The sequence below is a fragment of the Periplaneta americana genome, chromosome 16 (genome assembly GCF_040183065.1).
Source record: "Periplaneta americana isolate PAMFEO1 chromosome 16, P.americana_PAMFEO1_priV1, whole genome shotgun sequence".
Classification (NCBI taxonomy): Eukaryota; Metazoa; Arthropoda; class Insecta; order Blattodea; family Blattidae; genus Periplaneta; species Periplaneta americana.
Window position 1 is genome coordinate 50,511,737 of NC_091132.1, and position 14,374 is coordinate 50,526,110.

Sequence of the window (14,374 nt, forward strand, 5' to 3'; positions counted from 1 at the left end):
TATCCATTTACCCCTCATGTATAAACATTTCACATTTAAAAAATAGAACAAAAAAGTAACTCCATACTATATAAAATATCAATAAAATCAATACGAAAACTCGTTAAGACCTTTCCCAATGTTCCCATGCATTATTCTGTTGAGAGCAGCATTTCCATTTCCCACTTGAAACAAATTTCAATGTTAAATACTTTGACGTAAATTTAATAAAGATGTCTGCTTACTTGGCTATTTCTTGGGCTTCCTGGTACCTTCCGAGGAATGCTAAACATTCTGCTTTCTTGAGTTTGAACCTCGTACAAGGAACCTGCTCAAGGATTCGATCCATGCAGAATACAACCTACACACAAAACAAAACATTCCATTATAATTACCATTTAAATGTACCAGAATACAGCATTCATGCTTGAATTCTTCAACATGACACATCCTTATTCACATGCCATCTAGAGTATATAAGGAGTCAAAATCTGATTCGGACTGTATTTATCTGTGAACATTACATAGCATATAACAAATACACTGTAAAGGCCACGGTGTTACCACAGTCTAGTATATACAGTCACGAAGCTTGAGTTGTGAGGGTGCTAGGAACAATAGACTGTGCCAGTACTATTTCGCATTGTCTGTAATGAGGCGATATTAGTGATCCTAGTGGTTAGCAACTATCTATGGATGCATATTTATTATGTATTGAGCTTCATGACTGTATATACTATACTGTGGTGTTAGCACACTAGAAATTACGCATTTAACACAACCATTCAAGCTCTAACTTGACAATTCTAACCTAACTTAAAATTAACAAATATTTATATTCGTTCAGATATACCTATTGTAAACTTTAATCAAATATGGCGACTGGTTAAACTGGATTCATAATGCTACTGCACACTACATGAGTCATAATAAAATTCAATATGGCGACTGGCTTCGTGATGCTATGACATGAGTCACAATGAAAGCTTAGGAAATTATATTTCGTGTGAAATATTGCACAAAATCTCAAAAAATATCCTATTTCGCGTAAAATGTCGTACAAAAAGCTACAAAGTACAAAATTTCTCAGAAAGAAAGTTACATTTAAAATACATTTACAATGACTTATCTTCTTACTACATACCCAAAAGAGCAACTGTTCTGCCTTCTTAAAAAAACCGTCAAAATCCATTCACGAAATTTCAGGATCCCTAGTTATGACTCATTTTCCTAGAAAGTTTAAAAATGGCACTTAGATTCCTGTTTACTTCAATTTTTCTAATAACCTAAATATTATTGTTATCTAATGTAACCAGTTGCAGTATAGTCTAACTTTCTATTATAATTATATTCTGTGATAGAGCTGAGGAATTTAATTTTCAATTGTTGCCTTTGTTGACTGCTGTTGATCTTAAAAATGAAATAGAGTTTTAATCACTTTTCTGTAATCTTGTTTCTGGTATGCTTTGTTCCCTTCCTCTTCAAACCTCCTAATGACTTCCAACTTTTGAATTTCTGGCAGTATACTCGTGTTACCAGGGTTGAGTTCTTTTACAGTAGTTATTGCATTATCTGCTGCAGTCAAGTCACCCAAAGCCAAACTGCATTTTGCAATTCTGATGTAACCCTGAAATAAATAGAATTTAGTAATTATATATACACTGGCTATTACAACTTCTCTTCAATGGGACACATATGGTCACTGCTGGTTTTTAGTAATTCAGGGTGTCTTACAAAAATGTGAAACAAAAATTAATTACTTTTTAGTTACCACAACTTAACAATTACTCAAAAGCTCTATGAACACTGGTATCATACTGTATGGTTTATCTTCAACTTCTGTATAAAACGCTTTTCTTTAATTAAAATTTAAGAAGTTATGAGTAATATGCCACAGTTTTTGAACACTCTTACATAGGCCTGACAATAGTTAGGCAGGATGGGACTAGCAGGGAAACATACTACTTGGCATAGCAAAATAAAATTGTAAAGTAAGGCAAACCTGGTGTAACATAAAATTGTAATAGGTCTGTTTTACAGAAATATGATGAATGAATAAAATATATTCTGTTCTATTCTATTCTACATGAAAGAATAAATAAAAAAATGACTGATATGAAACATCAATTTTGTAGCTTTTAGACACAGAAATGGAATCTTCTTGATTCTAACTCCTAAGTTTGGCCTTCATAGCTTCTTGTTATTTTCACGTTTTGTTAGCCAGTAATAAATAAAATTAAGTTAAAATTTGATTTACACGTAAGTTAGAATGGTTCAAATCTAGAAATCTGGAGCTTAGTCATGCTCCCTGTAATTTTTTTCGACATTGTTAAATGAAATGAACAGAATAAAAGTATGACAATGTACCTTAACAAAACTGGTATCCAATGCCACGGATTTCCTAGCATCCTCCAGTGCATCTTTGTATTGATGGAGCATCATGTAACAGGCAGACCGGTTGCCATAGTACGCTGGTGAGTCTGGACATAATTCTGTAACATATTACATTGCACACAGTATTTAGTTTTTTTTTGCAGTTATATTGTCAGACTCCAAAGCAGCTATTCTATCAATCGTCTCTAAACACACACCTTAATCTCAAACAGCAGAAATAACTAAAATGCTCTCTCAATTAATATCACTCAATAAAAGAATTGTATTCCAATGGATACCATCCCATTGTGGAATCCTGGGAAACGAGAATGCGGATGCTTTAGCAAAGAAGGGCAGCACTGCTACTTACAGACCTGTTACTAAATCTACGTATTACTCTGTGAAGAGATTTATTAAATCTACATACTTAGACTTCAACAAACAAAATTTGATAACTCAATCCCAAGGGAAAAAATGGAACTCTCTGCATCAAAATCCACAGTTAATTCCCGATTTACCACAAAAATCGTCTGTAGCTGCATTTAGATTGGCAACAGGCCATGATTGTTTGGCCAAACACCTGCATAGAATTGGAATGTATCAGTCCCCTAACTGCCCATTGTGCAACTCAAACCAAGAAATGGATTCGGAACACCTCAAAATCTGTGCTTCAGTGGCTGGTCATGATAATATCTTTGAAAAATATTGGAGTGCAAGAGGTCAAATGACTTTATTGTCAAGCGCCTGGCATTAGAAAACAACAACAACATTATTTAGTTTAAGAGAAACAAGAGATCCTGAAGGCATTTATGACCAATTGGAGCTACAAATACTTTCAATATAAAAATCGTTTGATACTTACCTGTATACTATTATGCATTCTTAAAACATCCCATCTCCTGCTTTTTACAAATACAGAGTGGAAGTGAAATAGCACTGCAGATCGAATAGCTCATGTTGTATGTAACAAAGAAGTGTAATACTGGTACCATACTAGTGGAAAGTTCATAATTTTCTCAGAAAAAAATGTTCCCCCCCCCCATATGTTTAACACCCTCCTATTCAGTAGGCTAACTACTACAAGTAGGATCGTGATTTTGTTCATATCGATAGAAAACCTAATAAAGAATCATTTATTCCTCTGGCATATTTCAGTAGTTTATACAGTTCTCGTGTAAATGTAATTTAAAAACTAAGTTACTAATTCCAAACCACTGAACAATGCAAACAGATTGCAATAATGTAGTCAAGAGAGGGAAGTGGGAGGCAGTTCACATAGGAAGATAGACCTGAGTTCATTGACCTCTTACATCTGCATGACAATATGTTAGCGGCAATGTTGCCAGACTGCTGAAACTTCCAACTTAATTTCCTAATTAACCATGCATTTAATCACAAAACGTATATAGCTTTTCTATTCATTTAAGTGTACTCTATTCTCCCTTTCAATATGCAGGGTTATATCACTTCCACCCTGTATAACATTCAAGAGATCCAGAATGTAATACTGACCATTTCACTAGTAATTCTTCCTGGATCTCCGGCATGTTATGTTGGTAATCAGTAACAAGTGGGGGGGGGGGGGCTACAAGATTGCATTAGAATATACAGTAATGTTATCGTTTGATTTTTATCTTTAAAGTATTTGTTGCTGCAAACTAAAACGTGTTTACCGCTAGTAGCCTATATACATCTCTCACAAGCCAGTGCCTTTGGTGTAGATTTTCTGGAAAATTTCAGCACTCCTTTTTTCGGTCCATGGTAAATTTATGAACCTATCTACCAAAAAGCACAATGCAATGCCAAAAGCCTCGAAAAAAACTAAATCTAACCTGTCACTAATCTTCGACCTTATAAAAATCGCTTATTGATTTTTCCAGATATTACGTATAGACCTATTTGTAAAGTTATACCATCTCTCAGTTTTTATTTCATAATGACATAATGCAACATAAATCAGACGTCATTCCCATGTGTGACACATAGTGAGATCAAAGATTCAATACAGTAATTAAAATAATAATTATTATGACCTTTTGTTTCTAGAAATGTACTATAGCCTATTGCAATGATAAGTAGTTAAAAAATTAATACTACAGACATATTATTATAGTATAAGGCAACCATCTGTCTCGATTTTTCCAGGACAGTCCCGAATTTACACCCCCTGTCTCGGATTTTTAAGATATTTCAAGGTGCCAAATTGTCCCGAATTTTACCAAGTTGTCATGATCTATCCAGATTTAGATTTTTCTACATTCATAATAATTGGAAATATAGGACCCAAGTCAGTTGCCACTACCAGTGTTAGCAGTGGGCAGTTAGCAGTTAGCAGTGACTCTGGTGGTGTGGAAGAGAAGACCTGATGGCCTTAACTACACCAGAATACATAAATAAATAAATAAATAACTAAATAAATAATTACTTAAATAAATACATAAATATAAATTCACTTCAAAATTTGAATTGAATATGGGCAGTAATCAATGAGAGCAGCTGGCACTGCCAGTATTCCAACATGCTGTGATTGGGCTAGGAGAGATATTAGCTTTGTTCGTAGTAAAGCAGGAAACCATTGCCACTAATCAGACACATACACCTATCCATTTTCGCGTTCATAGCAGCAAGATGATAGTTGCTGATTATTAATTGTTGTTTGTACAATGTTTTCAAACGATTTGAAACGATCATCTAACCGTTGGAACAGTTTCTGACAGTAGAGAAAATTTTTAGTCAGAACATGCGCATGCAGATTCACTGCCATCTATATACTACCATAACCTTCTCCAAGACAAAAGAATAATAGATTAGATTAAATTTAATCTTTATTAGCCGAGGCTGTAACAAAAAATACAAGCTAGTTATCTTGTCTTTCAGTTCCATTTTAATTTAGATCCAGTACACATTACACCATATACAAATAAATTATGCTTGAAAAATAAGTGAATTTGTATGATAATGAAAACCTGCCAACTACATAGATATATCACCAAGCAACACCATTTCCTCTACAGGACTTCCCCTGGGTAAAGAAAAGCTAACTAGCTCCAACAGTTGCCAACTGTGGGTATGCATGTAGACTATTAAATCAAACGAGTTTGTATTTGTTCTACGAACGAAGCTATTATGAACAATGTGATTGGCTAAGTGATTAAAGTTTTCATTCCACATAGCAGAGCTATAGTAGTCTAATGTTACCAGTGTGCCCAACTGTGTAGCAGAATTTGAGGCTTCGGGAGACATAGTGGCAATAATAATCTGCCGAAATGTAGCGGAATTTAAAAAACATTATGTTAGAAGCTTAAATTTGTATATTTTCTCTGAAATTTCTCAAATAAATTTTATTCGTTTTTCTTTAAGATTTTGCATAAGTAAAGTTCCCTGAAAGATGGTGCTGTCAGAATAAAATTAGATCTGAAAAATAAAAATATATGCTGTGAGACCTACAAAACAGGTGATAATCATATCAGTAGGATCAACCAACAAGTATGTGATAAGAATAGGCTCACTTCAACTTCACACGATTCATCTAGGGAGGAATCTGTGTGATAACTTTTATATTATCTAGGCTACATAAAAACAATACACTTACAGATGTGGAAGTACATTAACAATGTGATAATAGGCCCTAATATAAAAAATAAGAATTTAATATATAGGCCTATAATGTATTCTAGGATCTGTAAGTAAAGAAATAGATTAGAATATGCTAATTAAGCCTAGGCTACATGTATTCCAACTTGAAATAACATTATATTATAATAATAAAATAATAATAATAATAATAATAATAATAATAATAATAATAATAAAAATAAAAGTAAATTAATTTTTTTCTAATGTCGAGTACTTGACTTTATGCTATTCATCCATATAAAGCCAGTTGTATAGACCAATTTACCAGCAGAGTCGTTGCCCAGGGTGCGTCATAAGAGGCTGGTCTGTCCTACACCTGTGATGAAATTATGTGATGGTAGAGATTTGTTGGGATGCCACAGGGGAATCGGAGCTCCAGGAGTAAACCCCTGTGTTACCGGGACCACGATCTTGCCCAACACAAGTTATAAATCGGAGGTATGCCGGTGACCGAACCTGGATGCACAGGATTATAAATGCAGTGCTGAAACACTACACCACCGTGGCAGCTAGTAAATTAATACTTGTAGTGTGTTTATTATAGGGAGAAGAATAAGGCAACTTGCTTTCAGACTTGTCTTTATAAATTAATCAATTATGTTTTAATAACATAATAGCATACACCCTACTTATATCTCTGTTCACAAAATATATATTTATTAAAGATTAAGCATTTGCGAATAACTTAAATATTAAATAAAATTACTATAATTCAGAGCCTGATTTTCAAACAATATAAAATGTCAGGAGACACAATGAAACCAAGTTCTGTGATTCTTTAACATTTGTATATCCGTATTTATTCAGATCCCATAACCATAGAGGAATGGCGGAATTTTGACAGCGCTGTAGGGGATTTCGTGTTTCTCGAGTTGGGCACACAGGATGCTACAAGTTTGTACCAGCAAATAGGAATTATAAAGAATGGACACTGAGCGAATTTTCCTGTGTTTCTGTGTGTATGCGCTCCGTTAGCATGTAATTCCACTTTCACACACTAGAGGTTAGTGTAATCAAGCACCCACGAATGATCGAACAGCAATCAGTATTCGCCACTAAATCTGATAAAATGTATTTCTGCTGTCGATTGCTGGTGCGATATCAGTGTCTCAAACTGGTATTTGTACACAGCTGGTTTGAAGGTCATTGAAATAAATCATTGCTACATCAAAGGTAACAACACACAGTGCCCATACTTACAATTCCCTATACATTGCTTGTACCTTCATACGACTCATATAACAAGTGCTCTCTTTCTTACCAGCCACTATTCTAAGAAAATCTGTGCTGGTAGAATCTACAAAGCATAGAGAGAGAGAAAAAAAAACAGCAAGTTCTCCACGGATTCAAGAAAGCTGAGGGGATTTCTGTGCTTCCAAGGCAAAAGGTGGCTGTGTCAATTTTAGGCGAAAATAAGATTTTGCGATAAGTTGTACATCCTAATGATACCTATATTGTAGCAAAAGATGACAGGCATATATATATTATTTTCCTCTCTAACCCATTACGAAACATTGCTATGGTTCTATATAGTCGCTCAAACTTTAAATGCTCTCTCCTGAATTAAACAGCAAGAATAATCTATTAGGCTACATTTTGCCTTTGAGCCACAGAAATGGAAGTCAGGAAACAAGCAACTGATGACAGAGAAAAGAAACGATCAAATTTAAGCAAAGACCACAGACTTATCTCCCAGGCAAATCTAAATCTCTATGCAGATAAAAGAAAATCATATAAAAAAACTGCTAAAGAATGGTAAACTTCAGCTGTCCGTGTATTTTATCGTGGTTCTGTTTATATATATTGCGTGTTTATACAAAATGTTCACCATTCATTTACTATCCCCACTCTGCAAGGTATCCCAATTTTGGGACTTTAAAATTTGGGTTATGTTAATAAAGAAATAGCCCTATTTCGTAACTGTACTATCGAATGAACAATATGAGAGTCCCTAATTAACTAATTTTCGAACATTAAAAGAGTCATAAAAACTTAAAAGTAGTTTTAATGTCTCTAAGAATATATTACCGTGCTCTGAAAACTATTCAAACCATCACATAGCCCTAGGTTAGTACACCAAATGTATACTCCAACAAGTCAACAACATGATGCTCATTCTTTGTGGGCATCTGCATTATACTTGTATACTTACGGTAGGTGCGAGGGCAAACTTGCAGATTTGCGCGCAATTATGTTCCATTCTCAATGAAAACTTAACCGTTAACTTAAGAACGTAGACATTACAGCAAAATAACCAAGTCAAACAGCCACTGGCGCCATTCACGATGAAAAATGATTGGCAGTGTAGCCAACCTTCTAGTTGAAATGACATGCAATAAAAAAATAATTACCTACGCTACATTACAATAAAATATGCAAGAGCCTGACAACTGCAGAAATTCTGAAAGCCTCTCTTCAAATTTTACACTATCATCTAGGCCTATATATTAACACGTAAATTTTTGTTTTAATGTACAAATCTAATCCGTATTTTGCCCGTTTCATTTCCCTTTATCTTTTATGTCTGTTAATTCCGGATCCCAGTGGTCAACCTCACTTGAGGACGGATGATTTTAAATCTTAGTAGTAGACCTATGATTATTATTGTTGTTATTAGTCATTCCTACTGTAACATTCGACTTCTATTCTACAATAAATCGGCCATCTCAATTTCAGCGGAAAATTCCGAAAATCCCGATTTTCATACGTATTTTCCTTTTTCCGCCTCAAACATTAGCGGGAATGTCGTTTTCCCGATATTCTAGGGTAATATTCATTCAAAAGGATCTAATCATCTCACAACTTGTGGTGGCTAATATCCTTTGTTTTCAGTATCTCTGAGTCTAGCGCTCACGTAGAAAGAGTTTTTTTCTTTAATGAAAGTTAAATGGGCATAGTGTAAAAACAGATGCACAACAGAATTAATAAAATATAATATACGAAGTGCTTTGTGTGGAGTGTAGCATTGTATGGGGCAGAAACATGGACATTACGACGAAGTGAAGAGAAGTGAATAGAAGCATTTAAAATGTGAATATGGAGAAGCATTGAGCGTGTGAAGTGGACAGACAGAATAAGAAACTTAGCTGTGTTGGAAAGGGTGGATGAAGAAAGAATGATGCTGAAACTGATCAGAAAGAGGAAAAGAAATTGGCTGGGTCACTGGTTGAGAAGAAACGCCTTCTCAAGGATGCACTGGAAGGAATGGTGAACGAGAGAAGAGTTCGGGGCAGAAGAAGATATTAGATGATAGATGACATTAAGATATATGGATCATATGAGGAGACAAGGAAGAAGGCAGAAAATATAAAAGACTGGAGAATGCTGGATTTGCAGTGAAAGACCTCGGTGCACCAAGACCTTCCCTTGGGCAGAACACTATGAATGAATGAATATATATAATAAATAAATCAGAGCTTCAGGTCACTGTTAATTTCAATATGAATTGCAAGGATTTTTTAAACATATAAAAAGTGACACGCATTGTATTCTTCACCTGGCATAATTAGGAACATTAAATCCAGACGTTTGAGATGGGCAGGGCATGTAGCACGTATGGGCGAATCCAGAAATGCATATAGAGTGTTAGTTGGGAGGCCAGAGGGGAAAAGACCTTTAGGGAGGCTGAGACGTAGATGGGAAGATAATATTAAAATGGATTTGAGGGAGGTGGGATATGATGATAGAGAATGGATTCATTTTGCTCAGGATAGGGACCAATGGCGGGCTTATGTGAGGGCGGCAATGAACCTCCGGGTTCCTTAAAAGCCAGTAAGTAAGTGTAAGTAAGTATAAAAAGTGACACAAAATTTCTGAAAGAGGCAAAATCTGTTGATAAATATTAAATATTTTGTGACATGTTACTATTACAGTGTAATGTTAGTAATTAGGCAAATAATTAATAATAATAGTAATGTAAGTTGAATTCATAATTTTATAACTGTAAGCTGGATTAATTAAGCTTTGGTATTCAAATTCTACCCTAGTGTGCTTATTTTATTATGTATTTGCAACATAAGTTAATCTAATACATCTTGATTACACAACTTTTATTGGCTTAGGTATTTATTATGCCTTCTTAAAACTCATAGTACGTTTTATGTTTTAATTGTTTTTTTTTTTTGCCTGCCAATAGTGCGTTTTATTTTGTAAGTTTAAAAAATGGCATAATAAAAAATACCGTACCAAAGCTTATTTGTATGACATCCCAGCAACACACATTGTTGCACATTGCCACGAGATACATATTTAGACTTTCTGATGTTAAACTCTGCCATCTATCGGATAGAACAGTTTTCATCACACAGAGAAAGGTTCATCTGACGTAGTAATTGGGGAATGGTTGAAGCAGGTTAGTGCAGCAGACAGACTTCTGTCCACAACTGTAGTATCACCACAGTCTAGTACAATAAAGTCACAAAGCTTGAGGTGATTTTTTTGCACTTCTCGTGATACAATCACAGTCTAGTATACACAGTCATGAAGCTTGAGTTGTTGAGGATACTTGGAACAGTAGACTATGCCAGTACTATTTTGCATTGTCTGTGATGAGGCGATAGTAGCGATCCTAGTGATTAGCAATTATCTATGGATGCATATTCCCTAAGTATTGAGCTTCGTGACTGTATATACTAGACTATGATACAATGCTCCAAGCAGTTAGCAACTGAGAGTACTAGGAACAATAGACTGTGCGATAGTAGCGATCCTAGTGACTAGCAATTAAAGTTCAACTGTCATTGGATATATATTCCCTACGTATTGGGCTTTGTGATTGTATATACTAGACTGTGGTATCCCCTTTCATTATTTGGCAGATTTGTTTTATTCCCAGTGAGTCAGTATTTAGAGACAATACACATTTGTACTTTTCACTAATGGCATTTGTATGGGTAGGAGGAAATTATAAGTGTACTGGTAATTCCGTTTATATAAATAATTAAGTTCTGTAAATGTTTATAACACTTATGTATAAGTATACATGAATATCAAATAAAATATGTACACTACAGTGTTAAAGAAAGTACATAATCTTACCTACTGTATTTTATTATTTTAATTCCAGTATAGACGTTTCATGCAATCATTGGGATTTCCATAAATCCCTCGTCAATCTCTTTGTTTCATATTTAGAATCTGATATATTAAATATGATATACATGATAACAGCAAAGTACTTAAATTCCAATCAATCAGTCAACTATCAATAGGCCTACAGTAATGAGATAAGACAAGGAAAGTTTCCACAAAACTGTTAGTTACTGAAATGACTGTTTGCATCATTTCAACACATGTTTTAGCGACAATTCGTTCTGAAAATAAAACGTAGACACATGTAAATTTCTTTCAATTTGTAATTTTAAAATAAATCATGTAGGTATCACAATAGTACATTACGTAGACCTATCATGAACTGTAAATTACACTTTTCAGATCGAGAATACAGTTATCGCATTTCTGTAATATTTTGCAATATTTTTATTGATGGGTTCATGAAAAATTTTATTGTTTGATTTTTCGAGCAGCATAATATGACTTCGTTGCTAACGACTCGGAATTTAATCTGGGCACCGCAATGCATGGTACATAATATAGGCTACTAATAATTTTTTTATAATATGCAGGGGTGTCGTCGTAAATAAAATAGTCCCAGGGCACATTGCGAAAGTTTATTATTAATATTATTATTATTTCCATGTTTATATAAAGTTGTGTAAGATGCAAGTAAGACAATTATTATTATACTAGCTGTACCCGTGCGCTCCGCTGCACTTATTAGAAATAAATATAAAGTAATTACATAACTAAAACAGAACATTGGGTCCAGGGAACATTCGTGTTTGATAGGAGAATAAATAATAACTCCTATGTCATATATCGATTTTCAGATTTTTGCTCTATTAAATAACTTAAATAGTGATGTAGCAAATAATACAATCTGCTATATATAACTTAATTATATTTCTTTCTTTCGAAAATGTAAGAATTCACGATCTCCTATGCACTACTGCCATAGAATGAATAAATTTGTTTTTCTTTCTACTAAAAATTTAATATTTTGCACATAGAGTTACGGAACAACAACACTATAATCTGAGGCGGTGGTGGAAATGTATTGTTATTTTAAAACTCTTGTATATCCTTAAATATCAGTCTTATCAAACTTTTGCCCAGAATAAAACTTATCGGAAATCATATTTATAGAAACTTTTGTTATGTAACATTTTTCACAAAAATCAATAATAAGCGAGATATTTCGATTTATTTAATTCTGGCCCCCCTTATAACCCCCTTTTTAAATAATGTATTTTGAATGCCATATAGCCTAAAATCTAAGTTACAACGAACTTAATTTATATTCCAATTTTCATCGAAATCCGTTCAGCCATTATCGCGTGAAAAGGTAACAAACATACAGACAGACAGACAGACAGACAGACAGACAGACATACAAACAAACAAAAATTTCAAAAAAGCGATTTTCGGTTTCAGGGTGATTAATTATATATGTTAGGACCAATTATTTTTGGAAAATAAAAAATTACCAGAAAAATTTCGGCTACAGATTTATTATTAGTATAGATAAAATAAAAATAAAGAAACTAGACATTCCGAGGTGGCACCCTGGCCCATCTTGGCACGACTACACCCCTGATAACATGTAACATTCATAGTAGCTCACCTTGCACTGTAAGTAAATTATTACAGCCCTGTTGCCATGGCAAATAGTAAATGAATTATAAGTTCAACTTTAACAAAATATTTGTTAGTAATGATAAACTTACACTGTTGGTATCGCATATAATCATTCCTTAACACTATGATTTACCATATTTACGCGATTATAATATGCACTTTTTTTTTTGGCAAAAGTCATCTTGAAAATTGGAATGCGTATTATTGGGTGTATTATATTTGATGCAAACATTCATCAGACTTGAACAAATTTAAATTAACGCCCAATTTATTCTATGACATAAAGTTCGAAACTGATGATGGAAACGACCATTGCAGCAGGTTCTTATTATCTCGTCTTTTATGCACTTTTTATTCCTCATTTCATGTTCATTTTTTACAACAATCATTAACACGAATATTATTTTTAACTACGATAATGACTCAATGACACTTTTTTCTTTTATTCTAAGATTTTGTGTATATAATAATTATTAACAATCGCTCTTCTTTAAATAAACCAAAAGAATTTACCAGTAATAAAATTACTGATGAAATAGTGGCATGATGTTATTCATTGTCAGAGGCAAGAGTTTATGATGATAATTATTTTAAAAGTTCGCACTATTTTTTTTTAATTGATGGCGTTTTATGTTAAAAATTATACTAAAAATTCGTATTAATGTTGCACTAATTTTCGGTTAAAATTAATGATGACTGAAATAAAAGTTAAAAAATACAGCATATTGCAGGTAAGTAAGGCACTGTAACATTGATGTTTACGCCTCTTCCAATCAATTCTCGTATTGCAATATTTACACATACCAGTAATATTATCAGCACCTTTATAAAGTCCATGTTTTGGATATTGTTCAATATGGAAAGTCGGACTAATTTTACTAATCCTTCCCATGTTTAATCCTTAATTCCGAACATACTACTAACAAACCACTTAGGGCCATATTCATAGACATTCTTAGCGTGGGCTTCCGGTGGATGATCAGCGAACTAACATTTTTTGTATTCATAAACCAGTGTTAGCGATATGACATGATATGAATCCTGTAAAAGTAATCAGTCGATAGCCGGGACTAGTTTAGCACACTTGTAGCGTGGGCTAGCGAAATGTCTATGCATAGCACCCTTAGTTACAAAATTCTCTGGTTAATAAAACAACTTTTTTCAAAGAATCACAGGTCAAGAATCTTGGTGGTAAAACCCCGTAATTAGCAAAATTACCCTTTATTCTATACCTGAAGGCAACCGCCCCTTGTGAACTCCTTTTACAAAAGCGACAGCAAGTAGGGAAATTACAAGAAAATATGTCCTCATTCAAGTTAACTCTCGAGTGGCAAAGAAATCTGCTAACAGGTTTATTTATTTGATTGTTCGTGCAACAATTTAAATACTGATCTACTGCTTTAATTATTCCTCCATCGACTATCAGACTTCTAAAATTCAGTTATTAATACTGCTTTTGACTTCACTGCATGAAATTCAAGTTTCATAATATGTAAAGTGCTGTTTATTTTTGCAACTTGAAACAAATGTACAGCCTTAGACACAAAAAATAACTGCTTTCTGTAGCGTGAAATTTGTCTAAATCCACTTTGGGCAGTGCCTGGTTCACACGGTTATATATTTATTCATAACATTTGACCTATAAACATCTTCGTTATAGATTATTCATAACACTTGACCTACAAACAGA

The 14,374-nt window shown here is 33.8% G+C and overlaps 1 protein-coding gene across 1 annotated transcript in view; it reads right to left on the reverse strand.

The window, feature by feature from the left end:
* Tpr2 (Tetratricopeptide repeat protein 2) overlaps positions 1–14,374 on the reverse strand; it is a 39,007-nt gene that overhangs the window by 10,958 nt on the left and 13,675 nt on the right. Inside the window, exons 3-5 of the mRNA XM_069849083.1 lie at positions 2,347–2,471; positions 1,418–1,606; positions 225–340 (exon numbers count right to left, since the gene is read on the reverse strand). Of these exons, the coding sequence (XP_069705184.1) occupies positions 225–340; positions 1,418–1,606; positions 2,347–2,471 (430 nt within the window). The remainder of the gene's footprint in view (positions 1–224; positions 341–1,417; positions 1,607–2,346; positions 2,472–14,374) is intronic.